At 36.7% G+C, this 21,778-nt stretch overlaps 1 protein-coding gene and 1 non-coding gene across 2 annotated transcripts in view; one reads left to right on the top strand and one right to left on the bottom strand.

Annotated features, from left to right (window-relative positions):
• Nucleotides 1-247: 247 nt before the first annotated feature.
• LOC146165421 (uncharacterized) overlaps nt 248-21,778 on the bottom strand; it is a 91,993-nt gene continuing 70,462 nt past the window's right edge. The window contains exons 74-94 of the mRNA XM_083380922.1: nt 21,245-21,361; nt 20,772-20,902; nt 20,599-20,706; nt 19,885-20,055; nt 18,870-19,030; nt 17,916-18,076; nt 16,769-16,915; nt 15,654-15,739; nt 15,046-15,188; nt 14,300-14,477; nt 12,667-12,829; nt 11,218-11,444; nt 10,610-10,784; nt 9,805-9,964; nt 9,133-9,298; nt 6,173-6,361; nt 5,451-5,616; nt 4,182-4,450; nt 3,484-3,645; nt 1,522-1,636; nt 248-447 (exon numbers count right to left, since the gene is read on the bottom strand). Coding sequence (XP_083237048.1) covers nt 248-447; nt 1,522-1,636; nt 3,484-3,645; nt 4,182-4,450; nt 5,451-5,616; nt 6,173-6,361; nt 9,133-9,298; nt 9,805-9,964; nt 10,610-10,784; nt 11,218-11,444; nt 12,667-12,829; nt 14,300-14,477; nt 15,046-15,188; nt 15,654-15,739; nt 16,769-16,915; nt 17,916-18,076; nt 18,870-19,030; nt 19,885-20,055; nt 20,599-20,706; nt 20,772-20,902; nt 21,245-21,361 — 3,395 coding nt within the window. The remainder of the gene's footprint in view (nt 448-1,521; nt 1,637-3,483; nt 3,646-4,181; nt 4,451-5,450; nt 5,617-6,172; nt 6,362-9,132; nt 9,299-9,804; nt 9,965-10,609; nt 10,785-11,217; nt 11,445-12,666; nt 12,830-14,299; nt 14,478-15,045; nt 15,189-15,653; nt 15,740-16,768; nt 16,916-17,915; nt 18,077-18,869; nt 19,031-19,884; nt 20,056-20,598; nt 20,707-20,771; nt 20,903-21,244; nt 21,362-21,778) is intronic.
• On the top strand, nt 19,490-19,564 carry Trnav-gac (transfer RNA valine (anticodon GAC)). Its single transcript has one exon. It is a non-coding gene; the product is annotated as a tRNA-Val (tRNA).

The raw sequence follows: 21,778 nt of genomic DNA, 5'->3' as shown, positions 1-21,778 counted from the left end.
ACTATAAAATCTTAAGCACAAAATCGACCTGAATCTGATCTTCGTTGTGCATTACCTACTACTTTACCAGACATTGAACAACTCGTTGCCAAAAATCAAGGGCAGCCGTCGCACTAAATATAACTGATGTAATTTGTTACTTTCGTTTTTTTATTAAATGAGCACCACTTTAAATATTAGGGGTAAATCTGATATTCATCTTTGTTGAAAGGGTAAAAGATCCAAAAAGGGTTAAGAACTCCTGGGTCTATAGGGTATTGCTCTTGCAACGACTTTCTTCCAATTCCGTCTCTTCCAGTTCAGCTTGAAGCTCGTCTATCGACACTTGGGCGTAATACTCGAGCTCCAACGTGGAGACGTAAGACATAAGTTGGTCGATTCGCTTCTCCAGCATTTCCATCGGTGAGTCGGCGGCTTGTTCGTCTTGCTGGAAGGCTGGGCGAGACGCTGAACGATCAGTACACATTACATATTGATATATTACCCCTTTTGGGCAGGTGGTATTTTGCAACGTGGTCACCCTAAACAGTTTCGGTTCGTGTTGACCAAGGTCGACATGGGATTTTTTGAGGTAACGTCATACAAAAAAAAAAGCAGACTTATGAAATCTGCTATTTTCAGTCCGACAAATGAAAACTGAAATGCAGTGTAAGGAGAAAGCGCCATCAAAGCGTGTGTTTCAATTAAATTATTTTCTTTCAAAAAAATAATTTCAGTTTTAACGCCAAGAAGTTAAGAGGGCCTTCATGAACCCCTAAAAATAGTTCTGCACGTGAGTTGAATCCCAGTTTAGGAATCCCTGGTTAAAGGAAAATTGTGGAGAGGGGGCTGGACTTATTTTTTTCTGTCGGGTGTTTATACAATTTTTTTTGACAGATCAAAGTATCAATGCGGATATTAAGTTTTATGGTGTGGTATAACAAATGGCCAAATGAAGTGGAGGGCAACACAAAATGATATGCATCTGTCAAAAGTATCGCCTGGTTTATATCGTTGACCAATTTTGCTAGAATTACAAAATCAGAAATATATACTTATATTAACTCGGCGGGCCGGATGTGGCCCACGCGCCGTACTTCGGTGACCCCTGACTTCGATTACTTCCTCTCAAGCAGTTCCCAAGTGGGCCACCAATCTCAGGCAGGGTTTTTTAACCGGGGCAAAGACAGAGCCGTCTTTAGGGGATAATACGTAGTAGGAAACTGGTCCATAAAAGCCTAATTGAAATCTTGGTGTATATTGAAAAATAGAGTTTAATACAAAAACGATTTGCCGCCTTTCTCCTTAAATCATAGTTTCACTTTTTTAGGACCGAAAACATTCGGTTTCTAAAGTCTACTGATATTATGCCGTCATCTCTAAAAAATGTATGCCGGGTTCATGTGAAGCCCCCCCCCCCAAAAAAAAAAAATTAAGGAGTACTGCGTCAAAATAAGTTTGAAAAAACCCTGCACTAGACCGAGCGCTTGTCCCAACATTGATTGCATTAACGTTTTACTGACCAGGTTCGCGTCAACTCACCAATAGCATTTCCAAGCCACTTCGGCATAAAACTGTAGCAGAAGGTGATCAGTTCCTTTTTGAAGTAATCGACCACTTCGAACTCGTTCTTGGCACCCTGGACCTCAATGCGGGCCTGAACAAATCAAAGCAAACGATGAAAAGCGAGGTTACACATTTTTATGTCATTCCGTTTCTATGATGACGCATCATTTTAAAATCGTCTTATAAAACGTTCGTATTATTACATGGTGTTATTGTTTTGTGATGTTTCTCTTGCGTAATCTTACGTCGATTTGATATTTCCGTGATACTTGGTCGCATAAATGTGTGGTGTAATTATTTTGCGATCGTAATATTTTGTAATCCTAACGTTATATATGCAAAAAATTTCGTAATCTTATAATTTTATCATTAAAAATTTGTAAAATGATTACCTATAATATTGCTATCATTGTTTGATTAAATAATTTCGGGATACTTATATTTCATGTTTATGATAATGTTTAAACTATGATTCAAGCTAATGATAGATCATTATTGTAAGTCAGGTAATGTTCTCAAAATGGGTCACTCCATGTATATCCAGGATGTATAACACAGAAGTGTTTTAGATCACAATTATTGGGATGAAAAATAACAACGTTTCACTCATTACTAACGGCACTGGTTCCTAGCCTTTAGTGGCTCGCGGCAACACTTCTAATAATAAATAGGTTGAGGTACTCTTACTAGAATTTTTATTCAGTAATTTACTATAAGGCCGCAATAAACGGATCTAGAACAGGGTGGTCCAAACCCAGGCCCGCGGGCCACATGATGCCCGCGACATCATTTTTCGTGGCCCGTCTGCTGAATTATTGTAATACGTAAAGTTGGGGGTTTAATCAAAAAAATATTGCAATTGGTTGGTTACAGGCCTAGTTACATTATTAAATAAATTAACCGGTTTACTATCACCCATCAAGTTTTAATCCAGGGGTGCCAAGAACGCCTAATTTTGGTATGTGTTAGAGCTGTTTGAAAGTCGCAGTACGTTCTATATAGAACTTTTTAAAATGGCTGTTTTGCGAACTTGTAGGTTACATTTGCGCTTTGTTTTACGTCTTTTTAATGTGCCAGTAAACATAACATAAAAAGTACGACCCTATATATAAATTACTATTTTGACCACTTTAAAGTACATAAACGATAAAATATATAGCGCTTCGGTAAAGTATTGTTTTACAGGATTTCACTGTGACTAAAGGTTAATGCCCTGGACCTTTCCATCGTGCAATTCTCGCCAAATATATCTATAGTTGAAAACATTCTACGCTTATGAATGCAGTCTTCTGTTTTGTCAAGTACGCAATTTTTTCGCGCTTCGCGCGCACCATTTTCCAGCAGTCTAATTATCACATTACTTTTTGACGATGCGTATGCCGTCATCGTTAACATATCGTGCCTTGACCAAACAAAAATCGTTTCCGCCCCATACGCATGTATCACTTTATGTGGCCCGCGAAGTATCTCAAAGAAATACTGCGGCCCGCGACGCTGTCAACCTTGGACCACCCTGATCTAGAACAATACACATCCACTTTGCACAATGTAGGAAAATATAATTTAAGTCATTATACTCTAATTGTACACAAAAAGCCATAGAAGGCTTCAATTGACCAAAAAACAGATTCTTAGAGATCCCGAAATATCTGTCGGCATCCTTGACATCATAGAAATCTGACACTCCCGCTCCACCAACGTCCAGTGAATTTTGGAAAAATACTTTTCTGAGCCCGTTAAAATTTGCGATCCAACATTTTACAATCACATTTTTCGCGTTTTTTCACGCTGCGGTACGCTCCTAATAGTCGTCTCTTTTGTAAAAACACGTTTTCTGCCTGAAAGTTTTGCTTTGTGTTCATCCGATTTGTACATTTAACATTATGTAACAAAAGAACGCCCATTTGCTTCACAATTACAACTCTATGCCTAACTTACAGCCTTGATGCTGTCGTCCAGTATCACGATGAACATGTTGATGAGGAGTATAGTACAAAGGCCTGCGAATCCGGTAAAGAAGAATGGACCCAGGAATGGATCGGCCTGTTTTAACTCCGTGAAGTCGAAGCGACCCAGGAGCATCGAAAGCATCTCTTCCGCCTGCGAAGCAACAGAACTATAGTTGTCTGCTGTGTGTGGTGGGATGTATTTTGCAGTATTTGTATCTTAGACGACAGCCGCATTTGTGTGACTATACAACAAATGTAAAACAGGTAACACTTTATAAAAGACTAATAAATGTTTTTTTAAAAACAAATTATTTATTAGTCTTTTATTGAATATAATTTCAAATTTCAAAAGACTAAAAAAGAGAAAAAAAGTGAAGACAAATGATGTAGTGGCGTAGACTTATTAGTATGGCGACGTAGCCTTGAAAAATTTGCCAATTTTACTACCACAGTTTGTCGTTTAACGTTGTTACCTAATTTATACACTTTACAACTACAAAATGTAAATTGTTTCTATGAAAGAGGATTGCCTTTACAGAACATATTGTAAAAGTTGGTACTAAGTTTAGGGAAGTTTTATTTAAACATCAATAGCGGCATTAAAGCTCCCTTTAATTTATAAAATAACTAAACTATGTTTCTCAAGAAAGTGGCCAAACTTTCTTCAGCTATGAAAAGCAAACTTACGGTCAAGTACAAGGTGCTATACGGGTAGAGTTTCTGATGAAACCAAACATTGGCCAGAAAGAGAAATGCGGCAAAGTAGATGCTGAAAGAGGCGAGGAAGTATGCGATGGGCTTGGCGGCGTGTCTGAGCGTGTAGGCCAGCAGTCTGATGCGTTGGTTGAAAGCAAGCAGTTGGTTGAACTTGATCGTGGCAAAGAAGAGCGTGAACGCCATCGAGTAGCGGAACGAGTCGTTCCAAAGCGCAATGTACTGGAAGTTCACGAAGGTCTCTGTTGGGATATAAGTAGAAATGAACAGTCAGATTAGCATTGAGGCAAAGTAATATATATTGTTGCAGACAATAGTGTACACTAGGACGCGGAGACGGTTAAAAAACAACCCGAGACCAACTCCCCGAGTCCGGCCTAACAAATAGACTCAAGTCCAAATCCCGAGCCAACTCCAGACAATTCGTCCATTCTGTCATGTCCAGAGATCGCTTCCTACTCTACAGTCTATATTCCACCCATTTATGGAACTAAAATAAGGTGGATATACATGAAGTCACTCCAAAAGGGGCATACAACTCATTCATCACTATTACGTAGTTTGAACTTCAACTATATAATATTCCACCTTTACGATAGTCAGTTTGCGACTTATCAGCCTTAAATTTTGGCATTGACTTCCGACTCGGCAGCCCTGCTGTGCACTAGACAGTTAGCTATACTGTAATACTAAAATAGGAAATATAAATCGATTTGTAACTGTCAGAACAAGTTTGAGGATTGTGATTCAGGTAATCGAAATGTAACAAGTGGGAGTAGTAATTGCCTTATTGTCAAACGTCTAATTGTGTTTGATTTGACCTTGTTAGATAACTAGTAAACTATTGCTTTGAAAAAATATTCGTTATCTTTGTAAACTTTCAACGTGATAAACATCGAGGCAACACGGTGCATATATGTTGTAAGTTACAAAACAGTTGATCTCATATCTATGCGTTTGTATACCAAAAGAACAACAAGTGTTTAAGAAGGTCTAAAACAACTTAATTAAAATACTAAATACTGCAGTTACCTCCAAATTGCATGTTTTTTTAGCAGAACTGATAATGTCGTGTTTAACCTCACATTGTTCTATCTTTTATTTTTGAAACCTTTTTTGTGCTTAGGCTTAGATCCAATTATAAACAATAAAAATAATAAAATTTTAATTTTTCACTTGCTTAACTACCACTTGAAAATCATCAAAGCATTATATAACTATCTCAAGTGTCAACGTTACAACCTTTGTCGAAGTCCTCGTGTATCTTCTCAAGCACCATGTTCTGGTGGATTGTTCGGACTGCGTACATCGCGATCGCGAACAAAGAGATCGCCGCGCTAACGAAATCAACCCAGTTCCAAAAGCAGTGGAAAAACTTCAAACCGTTGGCGCGAAGCGACATGAAAATCTGAAATTAAAGCAACCTAAATTGGTTTAAATTTATCAAATTAAAAGTTTTTTTCTAGTTGGAAGCACAATTAGGTTTTGTCATAGATTCATCGATATTAAAATACTGTTGAATGTTATTCTTTCTTCCGCAAAAAATAATATATATTATTATTCTATAAGCTTTCAAAATCATTGAAGTAAATATTGCTATTATTTAATGCAATTAAATGTTTATTAACCGCGAAAAGATTGTTTGATAAAACCTGTTATTGGTTAGTAAGTTTATCGGTAAGCAGCCTGCTGATTTGTCGATAGATTCATAAGTACAATGTTTTCGTAAAATTGTTGTGGTTAGCTTTCATGACGTCATATGGTTAAACGGCAAATAAAAACAGGGAATTATTTTTAAAAGGAAACTAACCAAAATAGCATTTGCTTGGAAAAAAGGCAAATTAATTTGGAATACCAAATATTGTCTTTGGAGAAGTCGTAACTTAAAAAAAACACATTTTTACCACAAGGCTATATAGTTTGTATAAAAGGAAAAATAATAGAGATTTCCAGGAAACGCTTACACTGAACATTTTGTAGCACAAGACCAGCGCAAATACGACGTAGATTCCAACGAGCAACGTTCCCTTGCCGTCGATAAACTCGTAAAGCCGGATCGAAGTAATCGAAGGATAACCAAAGAAGGCTCCGTTGCCAGATCGCTCAAGGAGCAGAACGCAAGTGGAGAATAAGTTAATGTTGGCATTGTAAACCTGGAACGTGAAGAGGGTGTTTGACTTGCAGACCAAATGTCCCAAATTTAACAATTTAGTATCGTAAACTTACAAAATTGCCACATTCACACTTGCTATGTATGTAACCCGTTAAACGAGGCAGATTTAGGCGGATTATGTTTGTAGTATGTCTGACCCTATAGTTTGACGAAAAGTTTTGCACTTAAACTATATACTTTTAATTTTGTAATATATAACGAATCAATAACATCTTTCTACCATAGCTTTTTTATTGAAAGTAAAACCTCTTCAAAATACAACTGTAATGTTAAGAAAACTACACGTTTAGATGTAACTTTGTTAATTTTACGTTACGACGCAAGTTTGTAAGGTCATTTATTAATCAACCCGCTCAACTAAAAATATAAATGTCAAATTAGCCAATTTAGACTGCGCACGATAATTAGTCGCTCCTTAAGATTTGGTATATTTTCAATCACAAATAAAAAAAATATATCAGTAGTGAAAGTTGATGTCCACTGAAATCTTTATCAGTTAACAGACCATAAACACAATTATCTTAACGACAACTTAGTTCCTTAATTTGAATGAATTACACAAAGTTATCAACACTAATAACAATTAACACAGAATAAATATAAAACTTAACTTACACCGCAACAGAGTAGATGTTACCACTAACACAGGCGCGTCTCAAATGAAGGGCAAACGAGACACGTTTAAACGAGACACGTACATGCTCTAGGCCAGTGGTTCCCAAACTGTGGTACGCGTACCACCGGTGGTACGCGAGAGTCTTTCAGGTGGTACGCGAGTAGCTTCAGCATACGTATAAATTTCGAAAACGTTTAACTTTTAAAACTTTCAGATTGGGTAATTTGCCGTGCTGCGTTTTAGTTACCTTTAACTTGAGGTTTCGCACGTTTATGACGTAACACTTATCTTGTTCAAGATAATAAAACGTTAATTGTTAGCTGGTTTAATATATATGTAGTAATAAACTAATAGTGAGCGGTGTAGTATTGTCGTATGTATCGACCAGCTGGTGAAGAAAAAACACTATCGCATTGAACCTTGGGTTTTGTTTAATTTATGGCTTCTTTGTCTTCCTGGTATGGCGTTTGGTAAAGTTAAATTCTGCTTACATGCTCATTTTATTTTGAACTAGACGAAATACCCGGCGTTGCCCAGGTTAAAAAGAATAGGGTAACACTAATTTACGGAATGATGAATGGTCGGAATGGTCGGAACGCTCACAGTATTATTATTAATTATAATAACACTTGACCCACCTTCACCCAAACGCTAACCCCCACCCTAACTCAAATATTGTGCGTTGGTTTAATAATTGTTTTACCGGGATAACACTGTTTATTTTTTAACGGGGTAACACTTAAATTAGTGAGCGTTCCGACCATTCATCATTCCGTAAATTAGTATTACCCAAAATAATATTTACCGGTTATTCGTAAGATCTTCGTAAATGACATAAATAATGCAAACATATTTTTTTAAATGTCATAACAAGTTTGCTTATACCTAAACGTTTGAACTGAGTGTCACTAAATAGAAATTTCAAATCATGTGATGTGAAGTCGGTTAACTATAGCGCACAACACTTGGCTAAGCATGCAATACATCTTTTAAGTGACGAAAACCTGTGACATTTGTCAATTGAGAATAACTCCCAAACGTACAACTTTAGGTTGTTTGCAGCAGCAATTACCTAGACTTGCTTGATAGCGTCATGTTTAAGCAAATACGTAATCCCGGTGCTAAACTGCGTCAAACGTGAGAAAAATCCTTATTGAAAAAACAAATGCTTACTGTTAACTACTGGAATAAACGCAATATTTCGCGAACTCTGCTAAGTATTGCGTGGACAAACGGCTTAAAAATAAAAACTCAACTTTTCGTAAATTTGCGAACTCTATACCTAAATTTTTCGCGTAAACAGGCATCAATAAGTTCCTAAACATAATAGTCTTAGTTAGAAACATTAAAATTTTACTTTACTAAGGAAATATACTTACTTTCATTTTTTTTATTAACCGGCAGGTAATTGCGCTTGAAAAAAAGTTTTGCGCGGATACGTTAAACTTGGACTATCTTTTACTTAAACTCTGCCTAACACAAAAACTTCTAAATATACCTATATTAAATTAACTAACGCTGGGGCCTGGGATACGTGTTTAAACACAATCTTGGTAAGTGACAAATCACATTGTAACATTTTGTAAAAACATTTTGTAAATCGCATAAAAGTGTGATGCAACACATTGCAAATTGAAAGTGAGCATTACAACAGTTTTCCACCAGTAAGGTTTGAACACACGACCCCTGGTTTACGAGACCAGTTTTCTACCACTGAGCTAAAGCGCCGCAAACTCAAAGCTGCTCGAATTTCATATTATAATCATCACCGACTGGGCGAACATCTTGCCACACACATACACACATCTTACATCTCACAAACTTTCTCTTTTATTATGTAGATAATATGTTAAACTAGTTAAAGTTTGAGATATTCTGGTAAGGCGTAACTTAGGTGGTACCTCAACACTGTTCAAAAGCTCAAAATGGTACGCGAGAAAAAAAGTTTGGGAATCACTGCTCTAGGCAAAGCGCGCCACTAGGAGCAGTGTTTAAATAAAATAAAACGCCAAGGTTAACAAGTAGCACACACAACGTACTTTACTCAGCCTAATGTGAAGACTGAAACAGCATACCTATGTTCTTAAGGCAATGTTTGAATATTTCTAAAGTACCAATTTAATCGCAAAACCAACCGTGAACTCTACAAATATGGCGGCGGTTTGTCGATCGATCCACGAGTTGCGCTTGAGTTTGTCGAGTATTTTTCTGCTGCTCTTGGCCGTGTTTCCTAAAGTGGCCGAATACCCACCGCCGTCGTACCAACGGATCAAGCCGTGATAGGGAAAGCCTCCCAAAGCCCTGGAATATAGAACAAAATTTTATGAAATATCAAAAGCTAGAAGAGCTGTAAGAAATATTATTAAGCCTGACTTTTCATAATACTGAGCTTTGGAAAAATATCATTTGGGCCTTGACACCACTTAAGCTCCCAATCTACAGAAACAAATTAAAAACAATCAGTTGCTATTTTTTCCTTATGTGTTTAAGCGGGAGACCTCCCAAAGACATAAACATTTCAAATGTTTAATTGTCTTTGAAAACATTCCACTCCGAGATGATTGATTTACTGAGCTGAAGAAATATTTTTGGACAGACTAAAATCATTGATTTTTTACGAATTTGCTGAAACAAATCAAAATCAATAAACGCCATAACAAATAGAATCGTTAAGCAAATTTTCAACACAGTTTATATAAATTCACAAAAAATGTTTATGTATTAATTTACATTTACAGCAAACACGAATATAGGCTATATGCAGATGAAATACACCCTTACAAAAATATTGGTTCTGCAACCCTTACATGAAATTTTGGAAGCTCCAAGGCGATTGAGTGACATTCGTGGCAACATCATCGTTCACCCAACCTTCTGTAAAGTCACTGTCCTCCTGTCCAACCAAAGTGTACCCTTCAATGCAATCTCGCCTCAGTCCTGTTCTCGAGTTATTCACAAAACAAGCACCTGAAAGATTTAAGGCTTGTTAGGGAGAAATTTTAACCGTGGACAACTGAAGCGTCGGATAAACCGTTAACTGTGACTATTTTTCACTCGAAAACAGTGCTCCTTAGCTTTTTTAATGAAATATGTTTGGGGGCTCGCTTATTAACCACTGGTGTACAATGTTTTTGAGTATCCGGCATTAAAAATCACTTTATAAACGGCTTTAACATTGGAGCATAATGGTTGGAGGTTGTAGTAAGACATAATAAGAATACCAAAGGCTATACAGAAGTAGGCAGCATTTTAAACCCTGTTGAAAATGAATATAGAGTTATTCGAAACGTTCGAAATGATACCTACTTGTGTATGGCCTTTGTTATTCTCACAAGGTTTAACATTGTTTTTCGAAATATTGTTTTATACTTTATGCCATCACAAACGCGTTGTATTGTTAAGACAAACGCAGGTTGTTTGTCAATTGTCGTCTAAATGCAATTGCTGAAACGATAGTATATTATAAGTGATATTCAAACGAAACTCGAAACGTCTTAAACTGCAGCTTAAACAAGGTTGCTATAGGTGCAAATATCAAACATCTATTTAGCGAATTGAACAGAATGAATGATATACCAAGTTTGCAGATTATTTTTGAATGTAAAATCTCACCCTCGTGAGCGCGGAGTTGTCTGATACGAGCTGGTCCGATGACGAAGGTTTGTCGGTTGCTGAGGAATCGGCTTTCCATCCAGGTGACTCGCTTGCCGTTGTACCAGTTGGAGGCGTGCAGTCCTTCCACCAGCACTTCATCGCACCACGACCAGAAGTCGTCAACAGTACGAACCTATCCGAGTAAAACATGAAGTGTTGTTACAATTATGAAATGTATGATATGTAGCAATAGACTCTTAAATTGCATAAGTTAGTTACGTCTTACTTAACCTTTTAACTTAAATCAAAGGCGTCAGCAGTGTGGGCCCTTAAAAAAATGATGTGTTAATACAACACATATGCAATGTATTATACAAAAAATGCTCAAACAAAGCCAATGCTAGCTGCTGTAATTATTTAGGATGGCTGCCTTGTTTTTTATTTGCCTTCGCTTGCCCATTTACTTTTTTACGTTAGTACTGAAGTTTTAATATTTTGACGCACGGTTGCGCGTGAGCTTGGCAAAAAATAAAATGCAATTATCCAGGAATTAGTGCCAGCTGATTTCTAGCTTTCCAACTTGACCAATAATCAATTGATACATTAACTTTTTGGTGCCGACAGACCTCCAAAAAGGCGGGATCTCTCTCCAAAAAGAGTTTCGAAAGAGATTGGTGCATCCGGAACGCGTTGTTGTCCTTAGCAACGTTGGCCGCTATCAGCAGGAATATGACGTAGAGGAGGTAGGTTGCCACGTCATGCATGGTCGAAATCATCCGCTTGTGGTGCTCACGAGCTTTTTTCGCCTCGGCCAATTTTTCCGGGTCGGGACGGAAGCTGCGCTCTACGTCATCTGAGTCGAAAGATATTTATTGTCGTTTGTTAAAGTTATGCTTCGATAAAAAAATTGTTGTATAGAAAAACAGGAATACTATCGGCTGCATGGAAATGAGGATTAATGATTATAGTACGATTTCAAGGCCACTAAATTTACCCTCATTGGGCAACAGCAACCTCTGATGTTTTTCTTGTGTTTCATAGAGGCAAAAACAACGAATCGAATTCAGATATCACTTGCAAACACGGTGATTATCATAGCAGTAGATCCCTGAACTAGGTCTCAACACATTACTGTAAAAGGATTGTCAGACTAAATAGCTTTTCTCCACGGGTATTATACCTAAGAGCATAAACATTTTAGCGATAGTTTTGGTTGTTTAACCCTTGAAAATATTAACACCTACCAGGCTATTGAATAGGACACAGTATTAGACAAAAATATATCTTTTTAGTTTTTTAAGAAGTGCATTTTGGCTGTGTTGTTAAAAAAATCGAGCCTCTTGGGTAAAGAGCACAAAAATATTCTCCAACGGTTTTGTGCCTAATTGTTTACATTCGAAAATGTTAGATTTTGGATAAAAGATTTTAACCCTTAAAGGTGTTAAATTCAAGCAGTGCAGCCGACTTAAACATAAAATCAGCCTTTTACCCATACGGCGTAGGACTGAATTGAAACAGTGCTGTTCATGTCTGTAAACTTGTGGACTACTGAAAATAAGATTTGCGCACTAATTATTAACCCATTTTCTAAAAATGGAAAACGCCGGTTGTAACGGTAAATCGCATTTAATTTTTGCACCAGACAGAGTTTTTCGCAGCCGGAACACAAAGATACCACTCTGCAGTTCCTTTGGCAACTGTAAATGCCTAATTTGCCAGGCTAATGATTCACGTCCCACAATAACAACAGTGCTGTGTTATCAGTGCCAAAAGATTCCCCTTTTTTTGTTTTTTAATTTTTCTCGACGTAATCTGTAAATATTTGCTGTATAGAACACTATGGACTTCCTCAAATGGTGACCCCGACGTAACATGCAACCTTCACCTACAACATTAACAAGGATAGCTTGGTGTCTATATTGATAGTTTGCGTATGTGTATACTATACATATCTGTCGTTATCGTTGGCCAGTACGAATCCAGAAGGGCTTGATCACAGAATACACATTGTGTATAACATGTACGTTTCAGTTTAAGAAACAGCTTATAGTTTTTATATTATAGTTCCTCCTTACCAAACTCATCTTCAAGAGGACACTGAACAAGCCACTCCTCCTCCTTGCGTTTCAGATCCTGGACGTTGACCTGCATCTGATCTTGCTCCTCCACTACTTCTTCGGCGCGATCCTTGGCGAAGCGGTTGATCGCACAAGAAAGCACAACGGCGCCAAACACAACCTGACAAAATTTTAAGACTTAAAGTTTATTAAATTCCTGTTTTGCGAAGGCTTAATGTGTGCGCATACTTTTTGGCTCAGTGATTTTTCTATTTAATTTTTTTCTGCGGCACAACACAAGCGTTTTCTGAGTCATGCATTTTACTACTGAATTAAATTGTTGAATTGTTGGTGGTGTTTAGTTGTACACCAGTTCTGACTGTGTATATAGGAAGTGGGTAACCATTGTACCAGATTGTTAAACATTGAATTAAAAACCTTTTGCTTCCTATAACCAAGACTATTTTTACTTCTGCTTGAAATTGTTTTCCCTTTTTAGACCGAATTTGAGGTCATTTGACAGTGGCGGCTATCTGACTATTTATTATATATGTGTATGTGTATATACATGTGTCACGGGTATATGTGGAAAGCCTTCAGAGAAAATGCTCAGTAAAACTCACTTCTAGCCATAAGTCATTACAAATCGTCTATGTATTTTTTCCTGTTAGTTTTATATATATTTTGAGTATTATAAGCGTGCAATGCGCCATGGACTTCACCCTTGATTTAGATAAGGGGTGTCCAACAAGCGGCACGCGTGCCAAATGTGGCACGCGACCTAATAAAAATGGCACGCAAGCTCTTCCTAAAAAATGCTAAAATTGGTATTTAGCCAATTGTCAGACAATACTGAATTTGTTATACAGCCATTGCCATTGTTTGTTCACAATATAAAACAATCGCGGCAACACGACAACCAACAATTACTTTTGATATAGTAACATTATACTGTGTGGAGGCTAGCATTCACATAATATTAAATATCTTGGTGTGAAGAAACAAAAGTCAGCTCACCGAGAGACACTTAGATGTAGTGATGCGCATTTTTACTAGACAGTTTTTTTTCAAGTTTAAATAAACGTTCTTATTTTTGGTAAAAAAGCGCTTTCATGATTAAAAAGAATTGGTTCGGTTATGAAACTTTGGCACGGGAAGAGGTTACAAGTTAAAAATTGGCACGCCGGCATGTTTGAGTTGGACACCCTTGATTTAGAACAATACACATCACCCATTGTGTACAAAGTAACTTGCTTTATTTCTCAATCGTCTTAATCGTAAATCGACTATATTGACCTCACCACATTAGACCAGCGGTTCTCAACCAGTGGGCCATGGGAACATTTGAGGTGGACCGCAGACCAATTTAAAAAAGCTATTTGGTTTCATTTGTGTCACTATATTTAATTTTACAGGAATAATGGCTTGGGAAGGAATTAACAAGAAATGTAAACTTATTGTTCAGCCGCAAGTATCTTACTAATGCACAAATGAAATAAATAATTTGTTTTGAAATATGTTCTGCTGTGTTTTGTTCTAAACCTATTTTATAGTTTTTTCTTTCATAAAAATGAATTGGGCCACAGAATTTTTTTGCAACGTAAATGGGCCACGGAAGAAAAAAGGTTGAGAACCACTGCATTAGACCTACCTTAATCGGTTGCACAACAAATATGGACTGTGTTAACGACAGCACGATTGAAAGAAGCCAGTCGTTTGACTTTTGAGCGCCCCAATCCACGCTGTAGATGAACACAAATGACGCGCACACTGCGCCAACTATGAAGAGAAGGCACCAAGCAACATAGATGAACCAGTATGGAAGATTCCTATTAAAAAAACGTTTACAGTTTCAAAATTGGAAAAACTGTTCGTAAGTTAGTGTTTAAGTTGAAAAAAAAAAAGTCGTTTGTAATTACTGGACGACCTGAATTAGTTTGATTAAATTATAATTACAATTATAAATATACTTTGATGTTTTTTATAAATACATGACAATTATACGTTGTCGAACATATTAATTTACAACTAAACATGCTAATGCACAATTAGGTAAAAAATGAAACCTTTTAAGTTTACAAATTTTGTTATTTTGCTTAAATCACATTTGTAAAAAATCAGCAATTGGCAGTTTCAATGTTACAAAAGCATCAGCCTTGATAACAAAAATAATAAAATATTGCATCCAGACTAAAATAATTGGAATATATTGTAAAACCCATTAGTCCCGGCGAAACAAAAAATAGGAATTCATCTAATCATTTGGGCATTTGTAACTATTAAAAAAAGTTAAACAAACGCTTGCTCTGCCTTAATTTTCAAATCATAAGTTTATTCATGGTTGCGTATCAGTCTTTTCATTTGATTGACGTTTTTGATATCAAATGATTTGCAAACCTGGTTTTAGTTATGCCTGGGCTTTTGTCTTTGTTCCCAGTTTCATTTTCGGTCAGTGTATCGAGGGCTGACGTGTTCAAAATGTTTCGAATGTTGCTTGAAATGTTAACTTCGGTCGATTTCGGGGGAATTTTTCGAAACAACTGTTGAAATGTGTAAGATGAGAAAGATTAAATATTATTTAGACTTTCCTGTCTAAATTAAAATCAGTCATTTATAAGTTCTTACGAAAAAAACTTTTCGCCACAAAATAAGGCAGCATCAGTATCTTAATTCGAATGAATTCAATATTTGAACCGCACAAACCTTTAAAATATTTCCCTCCAAAACTAGACTTATATTTCACGATTACGTAAAATGTCTTGGATTACAAAAAAATATGACTTAACGTGATACATTAAACTTAAATAAAATTAGACTTATTTTTTATATAAATTTTTTTTGAATAAATTTAGAAATTTTTTTTATTAATAATTATTATGAAATATATATTTATGACGAAATATTTTGTCTTATGACAATACCAAATACGTATTATTATGCGACCCAAAGAGTGTTGCGTGGAATTCAAACACATTTAGTTAGGAAAAGCAAAATAGAACCATTACCTGGACAAGCAGAATGTTGACAGGTATCACAATGAGAGAGGCCTGAATGCTGATGAGAAGTTGTTGAACTGTGAAGCTTATCGGGCCTGAAAAAATGCAAGCTGAATGTTTTCTGGACTTGACACAGTTTTACAGAAAAAAGGCTTCCAAAATCATTTTCGCATGCTGTGCTTTTGTGCGACAGAACATCCAAAATTTACCAAAGCTGATCGTTCATTTACCTTTGAATCAGCTATCCTACTGAATCGATCTTAACAACTTAAGTTTTGAACACAGTTATGACAACAAGAAAGCAAAAAATGAATGTCACAGCTTAATACGTCAAATAAATCAACACCAGCTTTATAAAGACGTTTCCATACTCACTTGTATTATCATCAAATCATGTGACTGAAATAGATTTAAACGCAATTCAGAGTGTCTAGTCCAGCGGTTCTCAACTATTGGGCCATGGCTCACTGGTGGGCCATAAGAACATTTAAGGTGGGCCACAGACCAATTTAAAAAGCTAGATTTAATTTTTATTTGTGTCATTTTTAATTTTACGGGAATAATGGCTTGAGGAGGAATTAAAAAGGAATGTAAATTTATTATTCAGCCGCTAGTATCTCACTAATGCACGGTTGAATAAATAATCTGTTTTAAAATATGTTCTGCTGTGTTTTGTTCTAAACCTATTTTAAAGCTTTTTCTCTCATAAAAATTTTATTGGGCCACAGAATTTTTTGCCACGTAAATGGGCCACGAAAGAAAAATGGGTGAGAACCACTGGTCTAGTCTCTTGAAGCGCATTAATCAGCACCTAATGCATACCTAACGAGGCTTAAAATCTAAATATTTAGCAATTTGTAAAGCATTATCAAATCGTGAATTTTTACACTGATGATGGCATGAGGTATTACCTGAATGTTTGTAAACAACGAAATGTCGATTTTATCGAATATTATGACTTTATTAGCTTAACTGATTTAACAAAAAACGGAGCATAATGGTTGAAGGTTGTAGTAAGACGTAATACGAATATTAAATACCATACAGAAGAAGGTATCTTTTTGCACGTTTTGAATAAATCTTAATTATAAAAAAACGGCTTATCACAATTGAAACGTGATTACCGATTTCGATCCTTCCCTGCTGACCACTGTCATTTGCTTCTCTTCCGTAAAACATAGCACTGGTCAACATCGTGCAAAGTAGTAGGACGAATGCACAGGAGAGACGCTGAACCCTGGTGAAGTTGCTCTTGGTGGGACGCGAAAATACTGGAAACAAAACGTAAGGGTGATAAGTAGATAGAAGGAACCTTGGTGGCGATACCTGAGAGAGTAAAGAAAACGCCCTGACGAAGCAGGCTATGAATTGGTGTCGTTTTAAAGATGAGTGCTTAAGTGGTTATATGACATTATGACAACCTTGTTACGGTTAAGGTTCAAATATTCAGCCATATTTCTTATACCGGAGCAATGATTATATTCATAGAGAAGTAAGCGAAGGACGAAAATGGCTACAAGTGCTGTATATTCGAATTATGACAAGCTTGTTGCGGTTAAGGTTCTAATATACGGCACTTGTAGCAAATTTTTTGCATTTACGTCTATGTGAATAATCACACGAGGGTAACAAATACAGTAACGATTAAAAAGTTTTGCATGCAAAGAGCTGGTTATCAAAACAAGTCGTCAGTCCTACTACTAGATCAGGGTTTCTCAGCCTATGGGTTGCGACCCCAAATTGGGTCGTCGTTGATTTGTTCGGGTCGCAGTCTGTATTAGTTTATATTTACGATTTATTGTAGCTGGTTCTGAGCAAGATTGCTCGAATATTTAAGAAAACTCGGAAGGAATACAAAGACATCCCTCATATTATTTAAATTGGGTTTCTTTATGACATTTGTGTTTTGTTCACTTTAGGCTTACGGAAAGTTCAGTGAAGAGAATTAGGTCGTAAAAAATCACTGATATTTGAACTTGTTAATGCTGTAATGTTATGTTTGTCCGCTTATAACAAGCTCAGTGAAAAATAGATTATTAGATTGTTTAGCCTTATTAAATTTGTATAGCAATAATAGTACATTTCAAACAATAGAACAATGTTAAATCCAGAACTGTTATTTAGGTAATGTAACGATTTTGAAACATAACCCATTATACAAATAGGTGTTTTTCTTGTTATGTTTGGTCTGCATTTCAACAACAATAGCTGAATCATTCTATCACCAAATAAAATTTTTGACACACAAAAACACCAGGAATAAATGATTACGTGAAAACCAGAGATGTCCATCACTAAAGTCTCGTTTTGTAGATGACGTGAACAGGTTCTTGAAGCTTCCGATCTGCTCGTCACCGGCGACCGGGAGTAACCTCTCGACGCTGCCATCTGATTCGTCCACAGCCAACCAATCATCGCACATGAAGTAGAACCTGCGAGAATCAAATAGCGTGGTTAGCTAGATCAGTGTTTCTTAATCAGGTAAATGGTTCACCCCAGGGTGAATACAATTTTTGCAGGGGTGAACCAACCAAAAGGGGTAAATAACGGTGAACCGTCAGAAATAGGCGATAGCTTGCGAGTAGGGCGGATATTCCGGTGTTCAACCTGTTCAGTAAACAGGTGAGAATTTCCAAAAACAAAATTAATTCTAATTTTTTTCACAAGGGTGAATGAAATCTCGAGATAGATGCTAGGGGTGAACGAAACTAAAAAATGTTTAAGAAGCACTGAGCTAGATAACAGAGACTTTACACTTGTCATATTTACAACATTGCTTATTTGCGGACTATTAATGGTAAGACCTACGCAAAGAGGAATAAATTTTATATTGGTGGACAAACATCAACAAAGTATAACGTTTGGTAAACAATAGCTGAATATGTTTCCCAAACAAATCATTTATTTATAAAAAGTGAAAAGGTTTTAATTCAAATTAAAGATGTTTTCAGCTTGTTTCAGTCTATGGTTACTGATTATTTCATTCAGCCTATGATTCGTCTATAGTAGGGTTTTTAAACTTTTAGTAACGCTGGAACCTAAAAACAAGTTTGTTTTGAGTGGACCAGGGTGGACATAAAGTTTTTCAGAAATAAAACAAACCCTGGTTTAGAGGTTTATTGATCCATGTAAACAAATTTTGTTTTACAAAATGCAGTAGATTGTTCAATTCAGTTCACGTTTTGCAGAACTTCGGAACGGAGTTTGAAAGTTTTAAAGAATCACTTTTTATTGGTCTGAAGATCAGTTACGATGATGTGATCCAGGAACCAGGATGCAAGGGATCTACTTCCGGAGTTGTCGTGCCAGATCTTGATACAGCTCAACATCCCAAGAGGACGGTCCTCCACCATCAGGAACTTACGGACGCTTCCACGACTGAATTCCTAGAGACAGGGAAACAAGAGGAATTGTATATTGGTGGATGTTGACAACATAATTTCGACAGTCTGAGACAAAACAGGCGTTACAAAGTACGTAAGGGTAGTTTGTGCGTACGGGTACACGGCTCCACGAAGATCAAAATTGTAACAGTAAAGTCAAAAAGTCCTACTTTATAGTAAACTTAACGTTTTGTAATCTGATAGGATAACAAAGTTTATCACAGAGTAACAAAAATGCAATTGAGACGTACACCTACAGATTTTGTATTTTGTGATCAAGCCCTTCAGACGTACTGGCAAACTCTAACGTCCAAAAACAGGAGCCTGTGTAGCTCAGTTGGTTGAGCGACGGTCCCGGTTCGACCGAGGTCGTGAGTTCAAACCTCACACCACAGGCTAGTTTACGAACAGGATGCAGCAGGCAACGGTGCTATGGTTGTTTATCGACTTGCTACCCTCTGAGCCTGTGTAGCTTAGTTGGTAGAGTGACGGTCCGGACATGACCGAAGGTCGTGAGTTCGAACCTCACCGCAGGCTAGTTGTTTTTCTAGCCTTGCCTTGCTTGCACTCTAATCCTGCTCAGGCTGACTTACTTTGGTAAGGCATGAATCTTCTTGTGTGTTAGAGCTATCTCAGCATATAAATAAGCGTGTCGTGTGTCATGTACTGTTCGCAAAGGTGTTCGTGAAAAGAATTGCAAGCATATCAAACCACAATCCCCAGTTCTTGACGGTAGTTAACTACCGTTGCTATACAACGACTGCATATTTGTAAAGTGCAATAAATCTGTTGTCGCCATAAACCTATACATTAGTGCGTTAGGAGTCTATACCATTACTCGTTTAGTTCCTACTCACCGTTTCTTGCGAGTCGGCGAGTACTCGTACTTTCGTGTCGGCCTTATCTCCGCTGAGTACGAACCGAACTCGACTTTTGGTGTCGGCGTCTCGAGTCCACCCGGTCTTAATCGTAAGTTGGTAGAAATACTCGCCGTTCAGTTTGTTGTCCATCAGCAAAGCGATTGACCACTGGAAATTAAAATATGTTCTTATCTTAAGGTTGATAGATAAATAATTAATAAATAAAATACGGTAGTTTGCTAATGTTGATCCGTGGGGGAAACAAAAGTTATTTTAAACTAAAGTGTTAAGCAGAAAAAGTAAAGAAGTTGAAATGTTTTTTCTAAATGTTGATGAGATAAAATTGAATAAATAAACTTTAAACCGGTGTTGAAATATAGACTTAAAATGCGGTTCGGTAGTTGCTTCGTAAGTTGATCTATACTTATGTAGTAATGTATTGAAGTAAAGGAAAGATAAAACGCAAAAATCAATTTCGTTTTGTTTGTTTTTCAAGATGATAACTCACACAAAATCGTTTTCGGTGTTTCATTACAGATTTAAAATCAAATTAAAAATTGTTGTGACTATCATTAGCACCGATTCGTTTTTTAACAGACATATTTTAATTCTTTTAGTTTGGTAGAGTGTCATCCGCGAGGCACATTCTGAAAGACCAATTTATCCGCATAAACTATAATAAAACGATTAAAACATTTTTAAATTTCTCACCTTTTTTACATCTTTTTTGTCCTGTCTCCTGCAAGCGATTATTCCGACTACGTAAATCAGAAGCAGAAACACAAGAGTGAGCAGAACGGCCAGGTTGTCTTTTAAATTCTGTTAAAGAAGAACTAAGAGTGAATAGAACGCCTCTAACGGTTTCACAGAAAACCTCTAGAAACCTGAAGTTTATCTCCGAGTGAGGCAAAGTCAATGGGATTCGGAGCCACGAGGAATCCGGCTCCAAACGATGTGAGATGAGTGCAGAGGCAAACAACAGTTGAAGAGGTTGATTCAGAACTCACCACGCATCCTAAAAAGGTATATACACCACATGGTTATCAAAATGTAACTTTTATTTAAAAAGACTAAATTTTAATTAAAATCTGGGTAAAATTCACATGTTTTACCTCTTTTTCTAATCATTTTAAAAAGTATTTACGCTTTCATTAGAGAAAAGCACATAGCACTAAAAGCGATGAAACCTCTACGAGAAAAAAAAACGAAAAATATTTTACAGTGACGATTCGTTGAGCTATTTGCGAAACGCTTCAAACTAGAAAAGATTTTAAGTTTATCAAGTTTTATGTTTTCATTCTAAATGCTACTGAACTTGTGTGTTATGCTTCAAAGGTTATTGTTTGTGTTAATCTACCTGCAGTTTCCCACTTTTCTGTTGTCTCGTTCCAAAACCGACACGAAGTGATAACCGTGCTCAAGAGGTAAGCTTTTAGAGTTGCGTTTTCCTTTTTCGTTACGTTCCCTATATCGTCTAAAATTAAAAAGTATTAAGTATTTCAGCATTTAAGTCATCAGAATAAAGCGTTACACAATAAATATCAAAGCCTGTACAGAAGCACATAGCACACTTCGAAGGTTTCGATCAATTGTTATACTTTTTTAACATATGCTACCTATACTTCTGTATGGGCTATGACATACATTCTACGTCTAAGTACAACCCACAAGCATAAGGCCCCAAAGGACAAGTGTTTACTATGACGATGAAGAAGTATAGTTCCACAAACTGACGCGGTAAGAGGCAACGTTAAAGGGCGGTGCTTGCTACTAGCGATTACCAAGTTCACATTTGAGGTTATAAAATTCTTTAAATACTTATGGCACTAACAAAAATTGTTGAATAACTTGTGGCACGAACAAGCCATCAACTCAGCTGAGATGCCTTAAG

The sequence above is a fragment of the Ascidiella aspersa genome, chromosome 2 (genome assembly GCF_963924565.1).
Source record: "Ascidiella aspersa chromosome 2, kaAscAspe10.2, whole genome shotgun sequence".
Taxonomy (NCBI): Eukaryota; Metazoa; Chordata; class Ascidiacea; order Phlebobranchia; family Ascidiidae; genus Ascidiella; species Ascidiella aspersa.
The sequence above is the reverse complement of the archived record's forward strand: the minus strand, read 5'-3'. Positions and strand labels throughout refer to the sequence as shown.